This window comes from Rattus norvegicus, chromosome 10 (genome assembly GCF_021556685.1).
Source record: "Rattus norvegicus strain SHRSP/BbbUtx chromosome 10, alternate assembly SHRSP_T2T, whole genome shotgun sequence".
Classification (NCBI taxonomy): domain Eukaryota; kingdom Metazoa; phylum Chordata; class Mammalia; order Rodentia; family Muridae; genus Rattus; species Rattus norvegicus.
This window is the reverse complement of record NC_141543.1, coordinates 100,759,469-100,782,463: the sequence shown is the minus strand read 5'-3', so window position 1 is coordinate 100,782,463 and position 22,995 is coordinate 100,759,469. Positions and strand designations below refer to the sequence as shown.

General features: G+C 49.2%; 1 protein-coding gene across 13 annotated transcripts in view; it reads right to left on the bottom strand.

The window, feature by feature from the left end:
• Arsg (arylsulfatase G) overlaps window positions 1–22,995 on the bottom strand; it is a 138,919-nt gene that overhangs the window by 81,988 nt on the left and 33,936 nt on the right. For 4 of the 13 annotated variants that reach the window (XR_015630682.1, XM_087572478.1, XM_087572487.1 and 1 more), the window contains one exon: window positions 5,804–6,697. The exons of 1 other annotated variant lie outside the window; for it this stretch is intronic. Coding sequence is in view for 11 of the 12 variants with exons in the window: in XM_087572478.1 (XP_087428604.1) it covers window positions 5,804–6,021 (218 nt within the window). In the remaining variant the exon portion in view is untranslated. Of the gene's footprint in view, window positions 1–5,803; window positions 6,698–8,484; window positions 8,628–10,121; window positions 10,290–11,064; window positions 11,116–17,739; window positions 17,948–22,929; window position 22,995 lie in introns of those variants that run through there. 8 more of the 13 variants (XM_087572480.1, XM_087572486.1, XM_087572479.1 and 5 more) reach the window with 5 other exon arrangements.

The window sequence follows — 22,995 nt, the reverse complement described above, 5'->3', positions numbered from 1 at the left end:
CTGGGTGGATGGTGCTGTCCTGGAAGGACCCCCACGACATGTTTCTTTGCCCTCCCTGCTAACATTTTGAGCCAAGTGTTCTAGAATACTCTATCCATCTGCTGATCCAGAAGTACCTTTTCTCTCCCCTGTCTGGCTAAGACTCACCTTTAAGGTCCCAACATTGGGGCCCATGACAATTCATCTTAACTGTCTCCTTAGCAGGATTTGCCGTCACCATGGGAACAGAACCCTTGGCTTGTCTGTGAGGGATTTTTAAAAATCAGGTTAACTGATGGTGGGAGGAGCCATCTAAATGTGGGCGGCGCCATTCCATAGGCTGGGGTCCCAGGCCAACAGCACTGAGAGAGTGCACTCTTTTCTCTCTGTTTCCTGTCTGTGGCCTTTGGCCTCTGACTCCCCGACACAGTGGACTATGCCCTCAAACTGAACCAAGGTAAACATCTCTTTCCATGCAGTTTTTGTTAGGTGTTTGATCACAGCCAGAAAGTAGCTTAGCTGTAACAAACTTCCACCTCCCTAGTTCTTTTTATCAAAGTGCCTTTCTCTTCCTAGAGCCTCAATGTCCCTCTCAGGTTACCGAGCAGAAAGAGAGAAGCCCACCACAGTCCTTTCTCCTTTCTCTTGGGGACCAAGGGTATGCTAGCTCTATTCTCTAAGCCATCAAGTCGGTTACATCAGGGTCAAGCTGAAAGCACTCTATCGAGGGGGATGGGCAGCAGTTTCTGTCTGAGTACACACCACCCCTTGCATTTCAAAGCATTTTTCTTATCTCTAATGGCCATTAGGAACCCGGCTCTATAAGGTGAGAACTGGTCTCATCACTCTTGGAGATTTATTGTGGAATGACTGCACTCCTAAGTCTTAAAGAACAACTAATCACGGCAACTGAATGGATGCCTTTGATCTCACGCTTGGTTAAGCAGGCCGACGCCAAGGCCCCAATGGTTAATATTTCAGTTCCTTTTGCTTCTTTTTCCTGCAAAGATTCATTCCCATCCAGGTCACTGTGACTCTCCGTGCCCCCATCTATTAAACAGAGCCAAGAGGGAAAAGCTTGCATGAGGTCCTTGTTATCTTCCTCTGGTCCGGGTTGACGTGTGGTCATGACGTGACTTATGTCCGTTTGACCTATTTGCTCAAGAGCAAATAGGAAAAGCTGCCTGTCCCACAACACCACAGGCTCACAGGGAGGCAGAACAGAAGCTACCACAGCAAACGTCTTGAAGTGAATGGCAAAGGTCAGAGGAAAATGAGGATTTCTCTCAATGAGGGTCCTTCCATCCCTACACGTGAGTCAGCCTATGCTAGGGTTACACGGTTTCGGGTAGGAGGCTTTCTCTTCCTACCAGACACCAAGAGTTCAACCTGACATGCGCCTTTAGGTCACTACAAACACGTACACACACACACACACACACACACACACACACACACACACTTGCCAAGGCTTCATGTCAGACGAGGGGACGGAGGGGGAGGAGGAAGAGGAGGAGGGAGAGGGGCAAGGAAGGGAGATCGTTGCGGTGACAGGAAATGTGGTCAATTCTGAGAACAGAAATTAAGCCAGGTATTTGGCTGAACTGACAGCTCAATTCATTACTCACTGAGACCCTTTTTTAGAAACACTTCTCAAGTCCCCGGGAGCCTCTGACCTTTTGAGTAGCGATTATTGATCTTTGACAACTGGCTAAGCTACCGCCCAGAACCGCTAGCGGCAGTGATATTGACTTGACCCAGAACTAAACTGGGGGCAAGAGAGACGCACGAAGGGTGTGATGTGAGTGCGGTGCTAAAATCCACGTGCTTCAGTATGCATGCGCACAACAGGCTTTCCGCGTCACCCGTCAACCTGGCAAGCCCGGAAGGGCGATGTGTGGGCTGGGTTGGCTAGGAACACCTCTCTCACAGTTAGAATCTTGGCCATTCTCTTTCTCTCCCATAAAATACCTGTGGGTGGGCTATGGCAATGGCCCAGTCAGGGAAATATGTGCCTTGCAAGTATGAGGACCTGAGGTCCATCTTCAGCTTCTGCATTTAAAAGGAAAATTTCGGGTGTGAAGGTGACTAGAGGAAGAGAGTGGATCCCTGGTCAGTGAGGCAAGCCTATTTGGTGAGTCCCAAAGCAGTGAAAGACCTTGTCCCAAAACAAACAACGAGCAAACAACAACAACAAAATCCAGTGCCAGTCAGCGGGCACTTAAGTGCTTGCTGACAAACATGACTATATGAGTTTGATCCCAGCCTCCACACGGAGGACAGAGAGAACCAGCTCCTTACGAGTTGTCCTCCGACCTACACATGCTTGCCTTAATACAGTGGCTCTCAACCTTCCTAACACTTCGACCCTTTAATACCCGTTCCTCACTTTGTGGTGACCCGCCAGCCATAAGATTATTTCGTTGCTACTTCATAACTAATCTTGCCCGCTGTTCTGAATCGTAATGTAAACATCTGGTATGCGAAATACCTGATGTGCGACCCCTGCAGGGGTCGGGATCCACAGGTTGAGAACCCCTGCCCTAGTGTAAGCGCCCGCCTTGTGCATTTTTTAAAGAATCCAGAAATAAAAGAAATTAAAAGGTAGACGACATTTGAGGAACGAGCCCTGAGGCCAGCATCAGCCACCGCTTAGTTGGAAGATTGTCATTCACACACAGAATGGAAAGCCACCGACCTCGTGACTGAGCGCCATCCACCTGACCATCCTCAGGGCTCAGAGGAGCAGAGTAATGGAGTCCCCACCAGACTGAGCTTGCACCCCGCCCGCTTCTGCCCAGAGTAGGGCATCCGTGGAGCAACTTGGGAGAGAGGTGACTGGGCCACCCAGATCTCAGCTTAAACAATGTTAATTCAGATGGCTCTTGGCGAACCCACTGGAATAGTCAAGTAGAAGTTCTTAAAAATTTAGAAGCCAGGTATGTGGGGAGATGTGTCTGGAGAAGCTGTCTCCCTGCGGTGGGGGTGGGGGGACTCAGCATATAAAACTCAAGATGGATGACAAGCATGGCGGCGCATGCCTTTAATCTCAGTACTTGGGAGGTAGAGGCACACAGAACTCTGTGAGTTCAAAGCCAGCCCAGATTCGATAGAGAACGTGTTCCAGGACAGCCAGGGAAGTCACACAGAGAAACAAACAATAACAAAAAAGATGCCATTTTAAAAACTATGTCAACCAGCTCCCACACACCCTCTGTTTTTGAGGTAAGATTGCCCTAAACTTGCCGGCTTCCTGATGCAGCTTCTAGCGAGCTGAGAGTACAGACAGGTGAGCCCCAGGATGCTGGCTCTAAAGTCCATCTATTGATGAGCGGATATTAATTGCTCTTTATACAGGAAGCCTTGTGCTTACGCCGGGAAGACAAGTTACTTTTCTCTCTGCAGTCCAGAGCTAGGAAGGGTGTGTGTGTGTGTGTGTGGTGTGTGTGTGTGTGTGGTGTGTGTGTGTGTGTGTGTGTGTGTGTGTGTTTTCTGTTGCTAATGCAACAAATTGCAACTGCATGGCTTGAAGCAGCAGTGCAGGACGCCAAAGATTTTAGATGACCGTCTCAGCAGGGTTGGTTTCCTCTGGAAGCTGAGGGAGAATCTATTCTGTCTCTCTCCAAACTTCCTGTGGCTGACGGCAATCCTCCTTGGTAGACATTTCCCTCTGATCACTTTATCCTTCTATTTACTGCTTCTGTATCTTCTGTGTTTTTTCACTGGGTTTGGGGTTTAGAGGTGGTAGTGGGAGTCTATGTGGCCCAGGATAGCCTTAATTCTTGGCTTTCCTTCTGCCTAAGACTCCTGTGTACTAGACTCACAGGCTTGTACCACTGTGCCCTGCTCCCCCACAACTCTTACAACCACAATAGTCATTGTGTTTGCTTCCACCCCAAATCATCAAGATCCTGCATTTGTGAAGACGCGGGGGTTCTGGGTGTAGGGTAAAAGGTCGGAAGCTCGCTGCTAGGTTTGAAAACCCACCAGTTACTGAACTTGGGAACCCACCAATCCTAGAGCTCGAAATTCCAACTAATCCCTGGGCTCACCTCAAACTCAGAACTTGAAATCCCACCAATCCCCACCGTGCAAAACTCCATCCCCAAGAAACCCTGTGTAAGGCCTGCCTCTAGTTCAGTTCCTTGTTCCTTCTTACTCAACCAGAGGCAGCCACTCTCTTGTGTCTTTCCCAATAAATCTGGTGTGAGGTTTGTTGTACAGTGTGACTTTGGGGTACTCTTTGAGTCCCGGTTGCCAGGATACCTGTCTCTTCAAAGCTGAGGCTCTTCTATGGGGAAACCCTTCCCCCTCAGAACCGTAACACTTAACACCCTGGACAGATGCGAATTTGGAAGGGGGAGGGGGCTGCTATTTAACATGACCCACGTGGTCAGCTATGAAAAGACTCATCATGTAAAGCTACAAGGGCAGAGCGCACCTGACACATGGGGAACTGAGACTTAAGTGGTGAGCAGCAACTAGAAACAGGAAGTGAACAAAGTGAGCACAGGAAGTGGACTGTGAGTACAGGAAGTGTTCGGCACACAGGTCAGTATAGGGGGGCTTGCCTAGGCCAGTGACAGCTGAAGCCAGGCCAGCCACAAGATGGAGAAGCGGAGGAGAGAGTTTGTGAGGTGTTTTATGGGGTTCGGGTTTTAAATGTCTCTGGATGATTGGAAGAAGAAGAATCCAGAAAGTTCCCCTTGGCTGGGATAAGTTTGATGGCTGAAGAAGGTGAAGTCAGAGGTGAGGGTCTTTATCTCAACGGGGAAGCTCCAAGTTCTGGAAGGTATGAGGCAGAAACTCTGAGAAGAGGTTCCCCAGGCTGCCCCTGGCAGTGAGCATGAGCCATTCCCACTGAGCCAAATGTAGGTGTTTTACAAAACACAGACAGGATCCATGCTGGCCAGCCATGCCCCTGCGTCCAACTGGACCAGCAGTGACCCAAAGGGGAATCAAAGAAGTCTGCAAGCTCTTGACACTTCTTCCCCATATAAGTGAGGAAAGGGGCTGGGACTTGAATGAGGCTTTGCAATGGGCGCCCTATAAACACTACACATGTCAGAACATACATACTCGCTTTTGTCGTCCCACCCATTCCCTTGAACGCCCTTCCCCTCTGGACTCTAAAAACCCCCGGTGTGAGCATTTGTAAAATGCTCTCCTTCCCTCTTAACCTGTCTCCCCTTTTGGAAAGTGAGTAACTTGGGGGCAGGGAATTTTGTCTTGTCCACCTCTAAATTCTCACATACAGACATCTTACCAAGTGACCAGCTGGATGGCTGAGCAGGCGCATAGATGGACTGGTGGATGGACAGAAGACAAATGGATGACGGGTAAATGGATGGATAGATCCGTGGATTGGACGATTGATTGGAGGATAACGGGTGATGGGCATATGGATGAGCATGGGACATACGGACGGATAACAGGAAAGTAAGTATATACATGGACAGACATCTGTATGATGCTATACCGACTTCAAATACGACAAATCAATAAAGCAATGAAAGTCACATAGACTCATCAATGGCTCATTAAGGTGCTTTAGCAGGGATGGAGAGATGGCTCTTCAGATAAGAGTGCTTGCTGCCCTTAAAGGGGACCTGGGTTCAATTCCCAGCACCCACATGTTGGCTTAGAACCATTTGTGATCTCAGTTCCTTGGGGTCCAACAGACACGCATGTACATGGTGCACACGCATGCACACTGGCGAAACACACTTATAATGTAAAGCAAATAGAAGTACTCACACTGCCTGCACCCCCAGCAAAAGACTGGAATGACGAAGAAGCTCTGCTTGGCTTTCTCAAGACTCACCTCATTCCTTCAGAAGCCATTTTGTCAAGATTGGTGGTATCCTTTGTTTCTGCCCAGTTTGCTCCCAGATCACCCCATCCCATGTCATCAGCCAAAATGATCACAATGTTTGGTCTGGGGGCTCTTGTTTCCCCACTGATAGAGAAATCCACGAACGGGTAGAGAAGTCCAGAAAAAACCATGCCAACCAACAAAACCTTTAGAAAGAGCCAGCCCATGGTAGGACACAACGACTTCCTGTTGTCTCCGTGAAGTGATATCTGGCCACCACATGAATCTCTCGAAGAGTTTTCTCTTTGTTCACCTTCAGTGCAGGAAGTCACCAAGGAGTCCAGTTGTCAAGAACACACTGGTGTTAGCGATGGCTACAGGGATGGCAGGGGCTACAGAAACCAGGTCCCCATATGGAATCCTAATCTAAGAAAGTCAAGAATGTGGTCCCCCCCCAAAGTCGGGTTGGTCCCCTCAAGATGTCTTCTCATCACAGCCTAATCAGATGACTGGTCAGGTGCAGCATTCAGACATCAACGTCAATAACCGCTCCTGGCCACTTAGCCAGGAAGTGACCCTTTGCACTCAGGGAGGCTAAGGCTATAACACAAGCCTTGCATCTGCTTAGGGCTTCATCTGGTGACTGTGGGATACATTCTCACATCTGCAGAACACCTGGATCTTCTAGAAGCCACAGTCAGCTCCCAGATGAGTCTCTGAGTTCCAGATGGTGGGAGCTTTCTGTAAGGTTTCCTGAAAGAAGAAAATCTGACAAGAAACCAGAGTTCAAACAGCCAGGCCTGTTGTGTTTTACTCGGTAGCTTGGGAAATAATCACTTTTCCACGCCAACAGATGTTTTCCTTCGTCTTCGAGTGTTTAACTGGCTCGTCAGTTTCTTCCCCCTGGAAAACAAGGGCAGCAATAATATTTGCAATGGACCTATAGTAACAGGGTTGGCAGTCGCATTAGAGATGACTCCTTTGCGATTCACACACGCTATGAATGAGGATAACCGAGCCCTAGCGTCCTGGGTCAGCTAGCTCCCAGTCTGCTAACCTCTCCCTGGTGCCTCCCCTCCCCTACCACCACAAAGGGCCAAACTCATTGAGAATTTTAAAAGAAAGAGTTTAAAAAAGGAAAGTCTTGTGATCAATACACAATGGCTAAGAATGGCCATGACATGGATAGCCTAAATGTTCCCCTAAGAAATCCTTGGCATGAGTTAACCTAGGAGGCTGAGGATATGCAGCTCTGTTCACAGAGTGCTTGCCTAGAATGCACAAAGCTCCAGGTTCAATCCCCAGTGCCTCATAAACCAGGCACTTGTGAGGTAGATACAAGAGGACCAGAGTTTAAAGTAATTCCCAGCTACTGTGAGACCAGCCTGGGATATGTAAGATGCTATCCCAAAGCAAACAAACAGCCTCCCCCGGAGAAATTAATTTGGGAAAAAAAAAAAAAAAAAGGGAGACTCGTGAAAACCAAGTTTATAATAGATCTAGGTAGAGGACATAAGTCATCTCTGTAGAATGCTTTCCGTTTCTCTGTGTGTTTCATAATTAAACGCTGCCGGCAAAGTCCCAAAAAGTAAACAGAAGCACGTCTCCGTCCATTCCAATCATGGCATTTTTAGTAAGAGAATCTAGGGCTGGAAGGTGTAGCTCATTGTAACTTAGCACGCACAAGACTGTGCTGTCAGACACCGTTCAGCCAAAGGTTCTCATACCCAGGCGTGCATATGAATCAGCAAAGTCAGGGCTGGGGCTGGGGCTCGGCGTGCTGCAGAGTGCTTGCTTACCATGCACACTCGCAAAGCCCTGGGTTCGATCCCCACATTCCATAAACTGTTCGTGGTGAGGTAGATCCAGGATCCCAGCACTCTGGAAGTAGGGGTGGGGCAGAAAGGTCTGAAGTTCAAGGTCATCCTCTACTACATAGCCAGTTGAAGACCAGTCGGAGTCCCACTCTCAAAAACCAAACAAAGCAGCCAATCCAGTGGGAAGGCTGGGGATCGTTCTCTGTTCCTTGGACTGATTTTTCAAGACAGGATCTCACGTGGCCCAAACTCAATACAGAGCACAGGACGACCTTGAGTTCCTGACACCCCCCCCTCCTCCTCTTTCTCTTTCTCCTCCTCCTCTTTCTCCTCCTCCTCTTTCTCTTTCTCTTCCTCCTCTTTCTCTTTCTCCTCCTCCTCTTTCTCTTTCTCTTTCTCCTCCTCCTCTTTTTTCTCCTCCTCTTCTTCCTCCTTCTCCTTCTCCTCCTCCTCTTCCTCCTCCTCTTCTTTCTCTTCCTCCTCTTCCTCCTTCTCCTCTTCCTCTTCCTCCTCCTCCTCCTCCTCTTCCTCCTCCTCTTCCTTCTCCTCTTCTTCCTTCTCATCTTCCTCCTCTTCCTCCTCCTCCTTCTTCTCCTCTTCCTCTTCCTCCTTCTCCTCCTCTTCCTCCTCCTCCTCTTCCTCCTCCTCTTCTTCCTCCTCCTCCTCTTCTTCCTCCTCCTCTTCCTCCTCCTCCTCCTCTCGCTCTGGATGGCAGGTGCAAGCTGTCACACATGGCTTTGAGATATGGACTTGAGCAGGCTCCCAGGTGAGAACTACACCCTTTGTCCTTGGTTCACTCTTGGAGTAGTGAGATGCTGGAGGATTAAAAATATCACTCCAGGCCTAGAAGAAAAAGGGAACTGCACGGCCTACCTGGAGATGACTCAGCTCCAGTGGGCAAACCTGAAGCGTGTCAGACTTGGTTCTGAGACAAGAGGCTAGCTGTCCACATGGAGGTGGCAAACAGGGCTGAGAATACAGTCAGGTCACTCCTTGTTTACGTAAAGGCTCTAAACCTGCAAGGTGACACAATGTTGAAATTCTAGAATAACAGTCTTCCACCCATAGGAGAGAATCAAAGAAACAATCTGTAATGTACAAAATTGCTATAGACTGGAGCTATTTGCTATTTCACATGCTATTTCTTTTGTTTTATATAATATAAATATGTATTATTTATATAATAATATACTATAATTTTATATTCTTTTATATACACTTTTATAATTATATTATTTGTATAATCATATGTTTATATATATATTTCAAATTATATTTCTTTGAGAGCCAGACATAGTGGTGTGTTTCTTTCAATCCTAGCACTTGGGAAGCAGATGCAGGTGGATCTCTAATGAGTTTGCGGCCAGAGTGGTCTCTGTAGCAAATTCTAGGCTAGCCAGGACTATAAAGTGAGACCCTCATCACAAAAAGAAAAAATAATAACATATTTTTGTGCCTATATTCATTTACACACACCGTGGTGCTCACATGTGGAGGCCAGAAGACACCTTGCAGGAGTCGGTTTTCTCCTTCCATCCAGTGAGTCCCGGGGATCAAACTCAGGCTGTTAGTTTTGGCGGCAAGCTCCTTTACCCACTGAGCCAATCCCCATAGTCAGACATTGTGACCAGCTAACTCCACTGTTAGCTTCAGTGGATGGGAGTTCTAGAAGATCTCGATAAAAAGCAAACGAATGGACGGAGTCATCCTCGTTCAAGATAAACAGAAGTCACATCTGGAGGCCCATGAGCCAACTGTTTGGAAATGCAAACCCTTCCACTTCCCAAAAGGACTTATTTCGCACTTGGTTATTCAAGTGGTATTCACCAATCTTGAGATCCCAAAGACTTCTCCCTTTCTGGAAGACTCTTGCATAAGGAGGGTGCTCAGCAAACACTCGTTCACCTGCTGGTTAGTTCCCAGCCTCCTGCTGGCTTTTACCCAGGAGCAAGGGCCACAAGAGACTTCACTTCTTAAAGCTGTTTGGCTTAGGGCACTAGCCTGGCCTCATTTCTGGTCAATAATCCATCTCTGGGTGACCTGACCTTACGAGAATTCCAGGGGGGAAATTCATTAAAGAAGGAAGCTAAAATTAAAGTGGAAATCAAACTAGATTGTTTTCCTTCAGAGTTCCATGGTGGGACATTCCTTTGAGGATTTTTGGGGGAGGCATTAACGCTGCACTTCCAATTTTCATAGACTAGAAATGAGGTCCCTTAGCCAGCCGACTACTGCAGAATTCTTCATATCCATACCTCCCAGGGGACATTTAAGCCCTTTCTGCTTATTTCCTTTCAAGTCAAAGGATGGACCGCAGGTTTCAGTAAAGATTCAGACTGAGATTCTACACTTCTTTGTCCTAAGGAAAATGCTCCCCCCCCCCCCTGGAATGCCCTGGGAGCTGATCTGGTGTCACTTTCCCAATTCGGTTTCTATGAATGAATCTCTTTCAGGAAGGAGGGGCTAGAGAGACCACCGAAGTGATTGAGATAACTCTGTCGGTAATGTACCTGCTTATGGATGTGTGAGGATGTGAAAAAGACCAGTGTGGTGCAGAGGGAGGGCTGCTCCTCCCAGCACGCAGATCCCTGAGGCTTTCTGACCAGCCAGCGTAACCAAATTAACAAGTTCCCAGGCAGGTGAAAGACCTCGGCTCATAATGCAACGTGGGAAGTGTCCTGAGGAAAGACATCGGAGGTTAGCCTCTGTTCTTGATACACATGCGCAGCCATGGACAGACGAACGTCACCCAGGGACAGACACATGTCACATAAATGGGCACACAGAAAAGTGTAAGAGGGCAAGCACCGGCAAGGAGCTCTCCTCCCCGACAGTGCCAGCAAAGGAGGAGTCTTGGACAAGCTAAGCATTCACTCTTCTTTCCGCTTTAGTGGAAGGTTCTGGGCCATTTATCGCTATGCCTTGCAAAACGAAGGCCACTGCCTGCTCCAGCCGACTGTGATAGATCCCAGCCGTGCAGGTGTCATAGGCTCCTCTACTTCCCCAGGCGGTAGAGCAAACCTCAGCTGCCAATCAACTTCACCAACCACTCATGTCCTCCCTACCCGCCCCTCCCCAACTTGGTTGGTTGGGATTCTAGAGGTTGAACCTAAGCCCCTCCCACATGCTATTCCATTACCTACCCCAACCCCAACCCCAAGCCCTGAGCTTAGCTATAAAGAAAGGCTGTAGAAAGGTATGTCAAAGGTTTGCTTCCCTTTAGTGTCCAGGCTCACTTATGGGTGAGGATAAAGAAAGGACCCACAAACAGGCTCTCTGCCGAGGCTTGCATGCTCTGAGGCGAGCTGCAGATGGGCTGAACAGCGTCTCCGTGACCTCGGGCTGGACGTCCACCCCATCACCTGACCCTGGCTTCCCACAGACCTCCCTGTGGTCAAGCATCCTCCTAGAGAACCTTGAAAACAGCTGAAACAACAAGGAGGTTGGACAGACCTTTCTGGCTCGGGGCTGTGTTGGTTTTCCAGAAACGAAGCTTCAGATGAACTGAGGCCAACAAAGACAAAGGAGAAAGGAGAAGTTAAGTGTCTGATTGCAGAGTCCTGTTGTTTCGCCAGCCAACTCAGGGCACAGCCTATACGCTGGCAAGGGGCCAGGAGTCACATGGGGACTTACCAGGAGAGGCCTGGGGGGCACCAGCTGTCCACACAAGGTCAGGGGTGGTTCTCCCAGGCACTCAATCATTGGTGCACCATGTGTGCACTAGCACGGTAATCTAGGTGCTGTGCACGCAGCCATGAATGAAACAGACAAAAATCCCTACCCTTGCACCACTTTGGTTTGCTCTGGGGGAGGGGAACATGGAGAAAGTAAAACAGGAGAGCTGTGAAAGCAGAAGCAGAAAGGTGTCAGATGTGTGGAGTGGGCAGGTGCACAGTGAAAAGGGGGTTCAGGGTAATCCCGCCCAAAAGGCAGTCGAAGAGTCTTGGGAGACAAAGGCATATAATAAGCCAAGGGCACCACGGGCAGAGTGATCAGGGAAGGCCGAGATCTAGAGCAGGTGGCAAGCCACAAAGAAGTAATTGTGAAGACAAGCTGGCCTCCTATTGCTGGGATAAATGCCATGACCAAGAGCAACTTAGGGAAGAAAGGGTTTAGTTCATCTTATAGCTTAGTCCACTACCAAGGGAAGTGAGGGCAGGCTCCTAGAGGTTTGCTCTCCCTGGCTTACTCAGCTTGCTTTCTTATACCAGCCAGGACTGCCCAGGGACAGCATTGTCCACTGGCCGGGCCCTCACGTTTCAATCATTAATCAAGAAAATGCCCTCATGGAATTGCCTACAAAGCCAATCTGTGGGGGTATTTCCTCAGCTGAGGTTCCCTCTCCTGAGATGACCCGAGTGAATAGAGAGCAACACAGACTGGAAGGCAGAGGAAGGCTGGTGAGAGGGCTAAATGGCAAGATGGCGAGATGACACAGTAACAGAATCCCTGGGAGATGTCAGAAGGGGAAGAAGTCAAGACATTCAGAATGTCTACGTGAGGAGAGTGTGGGTTGAGGGAGACAGAAGCACCTACAGAGTGTAGGAGACAGAGGCAGCCACCTATAGAGTGTAGGAGACAGAGGTAGTCCATGATCAAGGGACACCCCAAACTCACAGAGCCTAAGTGTGGTGACTCCTTAAATTTTGCTTCGCCCCTTGGTGGGGGTGGGGAGTTCTCCAGCCTGAACTTCACAGATGAGAACATCCTGTCACTCTCAAAAGATTGACTGTGCCTTCTAGCAGGCCAAACACACCCTTCCTCCTCTCTTTCCCTTCCTTTCACTGGTTATTTTGTCACAGCAAGGGAGAAAAATAATTGACACATCTTTGATGAGATGACCCCACTGAAGCCGGGCAGTGGTGGTGCATGCCTTTGATCCCAGCACTTAGGAGGCAGAGGCAGGCAGATCTCTTGAGTTTGAGGCCACCCTGATCTACAGAGAGAGTTCCAGGACAGCCAGGACTACACAAAGAGACACTGTCTTGAAAAGCCAAAACAGAATATATTCGCTGAGGTTAGGAAAACCATTCCACTTAATCCACTAAGACCTTTATTTCCATATTTATTTATGCATTATGCATCTCCACCCAGATCCTGTTTTTCCCTTCTGGGAGCCAGGAAAGTCATCACAGGGAGAGAAAGGACATCCTGTCCAGGTGTAGGCCAAGACCACCTGTGGAGATTGTCGCAGACAGAAACCATGTGACAAAAGCCAACCTGGGAGTGCCAAAGTGGCCTCAGGCCATGCATCCAAAGGCCTAGGAGCCCTTCAGAAATTAAATCTGGTTCTAGAAGCACAGAAGACCTGAAGGAGCAGCTGTTTGCCTGAGCCCCATCTTGACTTTAAACCTCGCTCCCCTACTGGAGAAAGCGAAGCACCAAGGGGAGAGGGCTCGGGGTCACACACCTGAACCTCACCGCCGAGAACAGTAAGGTCAATCTTAAAGATGTTTTTATAAGCCACATTTGCTTATTACTTGTGAAGCACTTCATTGCGGATGTGGTGAGACATACAAACTCTGAGACGCTCACACCTACTTAACCCTGAGCGTAAACCCAACTAGTATCAACTCCCGGCCAGTCTGATCAAGATGTTGCCCCCTCCGCATCCCTTTGCCCCTCCCTTCTCGAAACATGGGATTGTTTCTCTTTTTTATTCTAGTTGTGTGGTCCCTGTGGAGGTCAAAACTGGACATCGGGTCCCCTGGAATAGGAGTTACAGTCCGCCATGAGCCGCTGTATAGGAAGTGGGAACTGAACCCAGGTCCTCTGCTGGTTCTCTTAACGGCTAAGCCATCTCTCCAGCCTCTGCTTTCAGATCTGTTTATTTATTTGATTGTATGTGTGTGAGTGTGCCGGGGTGTACGTACGTAGACCATGGGAGTACAGGAGCCTGCAGAGGTCAAAAAGAGGGCATAAGGTTCCATGGAGCTACAGTTACAGATGGGTTAAGTCACAGCATGGGTGCCAGAAACCAAATTCAGGTCCTGTACGAAAATAGTTTTTGATCTTAACTGTCGTGCCATCTTTCAAGGCCCATGATGGGCTTTCAGTGAATGATTTATGGGGATACAAACTTCTTCCATGGGTTAACCCACCAACGACTTCGGAACTGAATGGACCATTAGGAAGTGAGACCTAATTCAAGGCAAATCATTGTATATCTTATCCCCAGATGTTTCCTGTCACTCCGCTGCCTGGCTGTGCTCTCCAGCCTGATGTTCCGCCCCTCCAGACCCAGAGCAATGGGGCCAGCCACCCACTGCTGAAGCCTCTGAAACGTGAGCCAAAATATACATTGTTTCTGTAAGCATTTTGTTACAGCAACAAGTTGAGCAACAAATATTCCTATACAGTGCTCTAAAAGATGGAAAAAAATTAAATAGCTACAATTTTTATAGATTAATAATTATTTGTTACTGACCCAATGCCAACAAATATTTTTTTAATTTGTTTTTAAATTTTTAGTGTGGTGTGGTGTGGTGTGGTGTGTGTGTGTGTGTGTGTGTGTGTGTGTGTGTGTGTGTGTATGTAGGACTCAACTTTGAGTATTATTCCTCAGGAGTTATCTGTCTTTCAGACTAGACTGGCTGGACTGCAAGCTCAACCCCACAGCTCAGGGTGTGTGTGTGTGTGTGTGTGTGTGTGTGTGTGTGTGTGTGTGTGTGTATGTGTGTAGTGTGTATGTGTATGTATGTATGTGTGTGTATGTGTGTGGTATGTGTGTGTATGTATGTGTGTATGTATGTGTGTGTATGTGTGTGGTATGTGTGTGTAGGTGTGTGTATGTGTGTGTTTGTGTGTGGGTATGTATATATGTATATGTATGTGTGTGTAATGTGTGTATATGTGTGTGTGGTGTGTGTATGTGTGTGGTATGTATGTGTAGGTGTGTGTATATGTGTTTGTGTGTGGGTATGTATGGTATGTATGTATGTATATGTATGTGTGTGTAATGTGTGTATATGTGTGTGTGGTGTGTATGTGTGTGGTGTGTGTAGGTGTGTGTATATGTATGTGTGTATGTGTGTATAGGTGTGTGTATGTGTGGTATGTATGTGTATGTATGTGTGTAATGTGTGCGTGTGTGTGTGGTGTGTGTATATGTGTGTGTGGTGTGTGTGCATGTGTGTGTAGTGTGTGAGGCAAGGGACTCACGGCCTTACACACAAGCACTTTACCCACTGGGCTATCTCCCAGACACCTGGTTTTGGTTTTGGTTTGTTTTGAGATAGGCTGGCCTGGAGTCATTGGTGGGTTAATCCATTGATGATGATCCCCATAACCTGGTCACTGAAAGGCCATCTCAGCAAGCACAGGGACGACCGGTACGCACTGCCACAGACAGCTTTCATAAGCATGACGCAGCTCTTTATTCCAAGCCAGATCTAGGCAAGGTCTCCCTGGCGTGCAATGCATTCAGTCCCTGTTCCTTCTCATTTAAATGCTCCCCTCTCCTTCTGCCTGCAATATACATTAAAAAACAGAAACCCAAAACCAAATGGACTTGTTTGCTCCATACATTTCATTTTCCCAAATTTGGCTTTAGCTAACTTGTGTCCCCTACGGTATTATTACATAAAATGCTTCTTCAGCTCTGTCTCTCCTCCTCTGCAGATGGATAGAGGGTGTAAGAGTAAAACCTGATTCAAGTTGAAAGTTTGTTCTCATCAGACCCCTGAACCTGGGATGACAAGGCTTACCTCCCCAGGAGATGATGGTACCTAGGAGGTAATGAGGGCGGGAGATGTCACCAGGATGGAGGTGGTCTGACAGGATTAATGGAGAGAACCAATGTAGCCATGAGGTAGCCACATACCAGCCACGGAGGAGCTCCTGGTGGCTTGGCTCCCGAGGGCCTGCCATGCCCACCCTTGGCGTTTACATGGCTGCTAGGAATCTGAACGAGCCCTCAAGCTTGAATGGTAAGCCCTTGAACCACTGAGCCATCTCCCCAGCTCCCTTCTCTTTTCCGGGGTGTTGGAGATCAAACCCTGAGCCTGCTGCATGCTAGATAAGACCTCTGCTGTAGGGAGCGGCTAAAGATGGCGCCAACATCCGTTGGTCATTTGTGGTAAACACCTACAGCACATGTGTTGGCATACCCCCAGCACCTACAAGGCCAGGGTGATATTCATGCTAAATAGGTTATTTCATACTCCACCAATCCCCAGTGGACAAATTTACAGCCACAGTCTGTTTTATATATAAGACAAGTGCCTTTGTTGCTCGGGGTCCCCGTATCATCAATAAGGTGTTCCTACAATAAAGGCTGATTGAGAAGGATCCAACGGGGGTTGGGGATTTAGCTCAGTGGTAGAGCGCTTGCCTAGCAAGCACAAGGCCCTGGGTTCGGTTCCCAGCTCCAAAAAAAAAAAAGAGAAGGATCCAACGGTGTTGTGTCTTCCTTGCCGGTCGAGGTGGGCGAGACACTCTGCCACTAATCTATATTCTACGCCCCATGAGGGTGTTTCTAGATTATGAGTTCAGCGTAGTCACCTGCTAGCTCGGTGACACTGGATATGACACAGAATCGCTGTGTCTCTGGTTCCTCACTTAGCTAGAGACAAAGCCATAGTGAATGTCCTTCACCTCCAACAACACAGGAGAACGAAACAACTCAAGTATTTGGAAAGGCCTGTATTGGGCTTCTGTCTCTCCTTTGAGCACTGAAAAGATTATCAGGAGACAGGGTGACCACAGCCCAGCACCTTACTGAAATTTCTGTTGAACTAAAGCACTGGCAGCTTGGGTGGTGAAATCCAGACTTCGTGCAGCCATTGACCTGTGCGTCTCTCCTGGAACCGTGTGTCAGCGAGCGCTGCACAGCATCAAGGGTCCCAGACACTTGGGGCCTGAGCAATGTTGAAAGGAGGGCAAGGGCAGAAAGGTCATTCTGGTTTGCACTTTCCAGCTCCCAAACTACAGCTCCTTGTCACGGGACCTCTGTTCATCTCTGCTAACCGTGAGCTAGGTCCCTCTGCTGGGCAGAGCCTGCTGACAGCGGGTATTGTTGGTAAAAAGCTCTCTCCTAGCAAACCTGGTTTGGGGCACTAGATCTATGAGGTCTAAATGGCTGGTGGATGGGGGTGGAAGGAGGATTTTCCTTTTTGCTGTGCTAGCTGGATGTAGGAGCTATAGGACCCATCCCAAACACTTGCCCCAGCATGCCAGCAACTCAGCGATGGTAGGAACTTCACTATGTTTCATACACTGCCTAATCCCAGTACCTTGCCCAGAAAGTGTTCAATCAGTATTTGCTGAAAGGGGGAATTTGACGATGAACAATGAAGTCCCGGCCTGATTGGCCCTGCCCTGAAAACCCAGCTTCATCGCCTCACTTTCCTCCAACCTCAGATGACCTTTTCTGACTTCTCCTTACAGATAATCACTTGTTAAAAAAAGCTGTCTTAGAGGGCTGGAGGTGTGGTTGGGTGGTTGAGGGCTTGCCTAACATGTGTCAGGCTGTCGGTTCTATCCCCAGCTCCAAGGGAAAAGAAGAAAAAGAAAATCAGGGACTCACGAGATGGTGACTGCTGCACAAGGATGAGGACCTGAGTTCAGATCCCCAGCACGGACATAAAAGCCAGGCAAGGCGATGTGTGTGTGATCCCAGTGGCGGGGAGATGGGGACAAGAAGAATCCCCGGGGATGTTGGCAACTCAGCCTAGCTGGAAAGATGAGCTTCTGGTTTAACAAGGAACCAGATCTCAAAAAAGTATGGTGGAGATCAATCGAAGAAGATGCCTGGCCTGTGTGCACACACTTGCACGTGCGTGCCCGCACACACAGACACACAGACACACACACACACGCGCTCCAAAGAAAAAAGAGATAAAGCCTACCTTCAGTAGGACATATTTCCTATCATCTGAACTAGATAATAAATCGTTCAGAGGGGCCGGAGAAATGGCTCAGCGGTTAAGAGCACCAACTGCTCCTCCAGAGAACCTTGGTTCAATTCCCAGCACCCATGTGGTGGCTTGCAATTGTCTATCGCACTAGTTCCAGGGGATCCGACACCCTCACACAGACATGCATATGGACAAAACATCAATGCACATAAGGTAAAAATAAATAAATTATTTAAAAATATAAAGAAATAATTCAGAGAAGGGAACACACCCCAGGCGCGGGTTTTGTGGGAGGTAACAGCATGCATCAGAGTTCCCGGTCATCTCTCCCAAGCCCACTGAATGCTGGAGGTCTCCAGAGGCCACAGCAGAGTTCCAACCAGGCAGGGCCTCTCCTGGCCTCTTCTCCATAGGGCAGTCCTTGAACTACATTATCGCTGTCCTTCCTAGCCACCAGGAAGCAAGCAGCTATCTTGCTCCTAAAGAGTTAAAAAAAAAAAAAACAACAACAAAAAAAAAAAAAACAGGCTAAGACTATCTGTCTTCCAGGGGACCCATGAGTGTCTGTTTAGACAGACAGAAGAAGCCGAGGACTCTCTTGAGGCACAGATAGAAGAAGAGCGGCTTTCATTTTCCTTAAGTCAGGAGGAGTGTGGCAGGTTGAGCCACCTCAGAAATTGTCCAGGGGGAAGCTGGATTTCACTGGCCCAGTGTTTCAATACCTCGCTCTCCAACATCTCAGAATTAGTTTTCACGACCCGAAGTCACATTACGAAGCTCAGTATCACATGGATGCGTTCCTAAATTCAACGAGGTTAACACTTTGTTCTGACTGTCTGGGTTTGTTTTGAGGACTCCCCCCCTCCCCCCACAGGCCCAAGGCTATGTTCCGAGGGGGATGACACATTGCGGGAGCCGTGAGCTAGGAAGACTGAGAAGGCTGGGAGAGAAAAATGGTGGTGTTGAAATCCAAGTTGCTCCAGAGTTAATGAGACACAGCCACGGGCAAGTCATCAATAGGCCACTGGATGATAACCGGGTGTGATAGACGGCACATCCGCAGAGGCCCCCACTGCTGAGTGACCTCACTGTCCCCAAATACAACATGCTCTCACCCACTCCTGCCTTCCTGTCATTCCGTGCGGCCCTCCTTTGGCTCACACTCCCTACACACACACACACACACACACACACACACACACCAAACTTCCCAAGATCCTCGCTGCTGCTTCTACACACCACAGAGCTCCATTCTACTCAACTCCCCAGGAGCCACAGACTGTGACACTCTGTGGAAGGAAGTGCCCTGGGAGACCAGCACAGCAGCAAACCCTTATACACTTTCAGTCCTTGAGCCTGGGACACTGTGGGGAATCCTGTCCTTGTCTGTTACAACTAACCCAGCAGAAAAGGAGACACTCAAAAGAGAAAGACGCTTGTGTCTCTCCACCTGACTATCAGGCTACTGAAATAATGGACCACCGCCCCCCCACCCCCGCAACTAGGAGATACCCCTCCCCCAGAACCTCATGCTGGGCGAAGGGAGAGGAATCACCCAGAAGGGGAGCTTGTCTCCCAGATGTAATAACTTGTCAAATCATCTTACAGTGTGGGGGTGGAGTTCAGAGAATGATGGGCAGAATCACGCCTCGACGAAGGGAGTTACTTAGATGTCTCTGGCCCTTTAATTAAGCCTTACTCTCCCTTCAGGACCCTGCAGGTGGACTTAAGTCTGGAGAGAGGCTCACTAGACCTCTTTATTCCCATTTCCAATGTGACTCTATTGAATAAATTACCCCCTTTCTCCTGTTTCTATTTATTTGGCTGCTTTCATTGGCTTAAGGATGGGGTGGCTGTTCTTGGCTTTTGGGGTTCAGACTGTGACCCCCTCGATCACTAGCTGTTCCTCTCCAAAATGCCCACAGCCCCTCTGTGAAGTTTCTCTTTCCTTTCTACAGCCTATTAAGTGGGAGTCCAGACCACAAGCTAAGCACGCAGCCCCTCTACCTGGATACTTCAGTTCACTGAAGAGTCCCAGACAGCACAGAGGGGAGCTTCTCTGTCACTAGAGAATTGGATATCACCGTTTTTAAAAGCAAGACTTAACTATAATAGCATCTAAACCAACCAAGCAGAACAGAAGCCCTTGGGTAGGCGACCAGAGGTGGGACGGAGACAGGAAGAAGGGAAGTGGAACCCTGAGAGGCTGAGGCCTTTCTGAATAGGCCCCTCACACGCTCTCCTCTTCTGGGACAATCCTGAAGACGCAGCAGCCCAAAGCAGGCTCTAAGGACCCTCCCTCTGAGCTCTGGGGGAGCCTCCTTTCAGCTGGCTTCCCAAGACGAAGTTCTCACAGGCTGGTAAAAGCTATGAGCTTACTTGCAAGCCAAGGTCATATCTGCCTAGCAACCCACCCCAAAGACTATAAGTGTGGACAGGGAACAGGCAGGCCAACTTTGCACAAAGGAATCTGTTCTCATGCAAATGACCCTAAGCAAGAAGACTAGAGGAAAAAAAAGAGAGCCTGGGGCAGCTCTGAGGAAGCTGTTTCCCCTCCCCACACACACCCGAAAGAAGATGCTGAGGGACTCTCAGAGCAAACTTATTGCCTCACCTGCTGCAGAGGAAGACACAGAGGGGGGTCTGCCTGCCTCACAGACTCCCACTGACCTACTGAAGAGGACAGCCGTACAGCCCGGCCCTTAGCTAAATTTCCTGATTTTTCTGGTCCTCTACTCTAGACTGCAAAGGTCTCTTTGTTCTTATTTAGGACTCAACAAAGTTAGTTTTGTTTGGGGGCTTTGATTAGCATGGCAATGCAGTACTGGAGAAGCGAGGAAAACAGGGGTTTTCATCTTTTGCCCTGAATCGCTGGGCTTCAAGGGGAAAAGGTGAGGCCTGTCTCTAACCAGCACTAGCAAGTCATCCATCAAGGCTGGATTCCGGCTACCTCTCCTCATCCAAACACCAGTGGTCCAAGTCAACTTTGGATCGCTAGTTGCAAACTAGGCCTGGGTGGCTATAATCTAAAAATGTCATGTGACCACTTCTCTTCCTCGATTTGCCTCATCTCTAAAATGGGAATCATGCATTTGCAGAGGGCTACTGATAGGACCAAATCACATCAGGACGAGCCAGGCACGATAATTCCAGACCTATAATTCCAAGCATTTGGGAGGTGAATACAGAGAGGATCAGGAATTTGAGGTCATCCTCATGAGATTATATATCTCAAAAACCCAAACAAGCCAGGCCTAGTGGCCCACACCTTTGTCAGGTCTCTGTGAGTTTGAGGACTGCCTGGTTTGCAAAGAGAGTTCCAGGATAGCCAGAGCTGTTCCACAGAGAAGCCCTGTCTGGAAAAACAAAACAAAGCGAACACATAAAATCACGCAGGCGTCACGTAATTCAGTATCGGAACCCACACAAATATAAAACAATTAGTTATAATAAAATAGTAGCAATATATTATTAGAAATTCTACCTGGGGCTGGGGAGATGGCTCAGGGGTTAAGAGCACCGACTGCTCTTCCAGAGGTCCTGAGTTCAATTCCCAGCAACCACACAGTGGTGGCTCACAACCATCTGAAATGGGATCCGACGCCCTCTTCTGGGTGTCATCAGACAATGACAGCGTATTCATATACAATAAGTAAAAATAATAATAATAATAATAATAACAACAACAACAACAACAACAACTCTACCTTGTTGTTGTTACGGCCTCCAACAGCCCGGTTTCATCCTGCTAATCACTCATAGATGGCTAGGACCTCGGGCACCGTCTAATTCTTAAACTCAAGAGGTTGAAAAGGTAGGTAGGCATCACGGCACATGCGAGCATTTTCAGCTCTTGGGAAGCACAGACAGGAAGATCGCAAGCCCAAGAATAGCCTGAGCCCCATCTTTAAAACGTATCTTAAAAGCACACCCATCTCCAGCCAGGCAGAGTGTCTCGTGCCGGTAGTCAGATCTACTGTGCAGGCTGAGGCTGGAGGACGGGTTAGCCTAGGTAATATAGACCAGTTACAGACCATGGTTATGAAAACCTATAATCCCGTCGCTTTGGAGGCTGAGACAGGAGGATCCTCAGTTTTAGGCTAGTCTTGGCTTGACTAGTGAGATCGTGTCTTTAGAAAAACAAACACAAACCAGGATCAGGGGTTCAAATATAAGTTTGAAGCCAGCGTGGACCACACCATGTGTCTGGGATGGGGGAAAGGTTTAATTATGCTTACAAATTTGCCGGCTATTATTCAGTCGTAGCCTGGCTGGACTGCAGGGGCCGTAATAACACACCATGTACCAATACACTAGCTTCCCCACTTAGCCCACGCCAGAGCCTATTAACAGCACTGGATGACTGCATTCCCAAATCGTGGGGGAAATCATTGAGCAAGGAAGGGTTTTTATTAAAATTTAGAACAGGGTCTCCTCCCTGTGGCGACTCTTCAGGCACAGTCCCAAAGTAGGTTCTCTGGAGTTTCTAACACAGAAAGACAATCTCTGAACCACAACCAAGCAACCTGGGGAAATGCGGAGAACACGCCTTTGCTGCGAAGCACCTCCCAGTTTTTCTCCAGAGGTGTGAGATGGAGTCTAGGAAACCAACTTTGCGCCCCCTCTGGCTCTGAATAGTCCCTAATCCTCACACATGTGGTGTCCTCAGGAATAACTCGGGCTTCCCGGGAAGCATCCACTTAGTTCACAGTGACCTTGGGGCCAAGTGGCTTGGAGGTGTCGGGGCTCCCGAACCCCCACAGAGGCCTCCGGGAGGGTAAGGCTGCTGTGCACCTGTGCTCACGCCGCCTAGGCGGGTGCGCGCGCACGGAGAAGCGGAGATGCTGACTCAGCCAGGCTTCTGCCATCCCTTTCGGGCAGCGCGGATGCTGGCGGCTGGTGCGGCTGCAAACAAGGCGGCACGGGCGGGGAGGGAGGTATTGGGGGGAAGACGACAGTGCACCACCGGCCACCCGGCCGCGGGCTCCTTGGGGCCCATTGAGGCACCCCCCCATGCCCGGAAGGGGAACTGGCGGGGCGCACGAGTTGACGAAATTTTGTGGGGGAAGTGGTCTCTAAAGGAGGAACTCAGGATCCCGCGAGTGCTCCGCTCACACCCAAACTGGAAGGAACCTGTTCAGTCCGGGACCAGCGACGCGCGGGACCAGCCCAAACGCGCGCCTCCCTTGTCCCCCGCATTCCATCCCCCCAAGCCTCCTCACTGGCTCCCCAAATCCTCAGGGCGCGGGCGGACCCGGGAGCTGCGCTCGGAGAGGGGGTGCAGGGGCGCACTCGGTCGCCCCGGGCTCAATCGCGCTCCCGCTCGCACTGCAGCTAAGTGCTGGGATCCGATCGGGCCGGGATCCCACGGGCACGCGCGAATCAGGGGGATGAGGGCGTCGGGCCAAGGACCCCAGAGGCGTCGGCGGGGATGGGCGACCCGCGATGGCAGCGCGGTTACCTTCCGTGACCCTCAGCCCCGGCAGCCGGCAGGCGGGGCGCGTGCCTTGCGCGGCCCCGATCCACG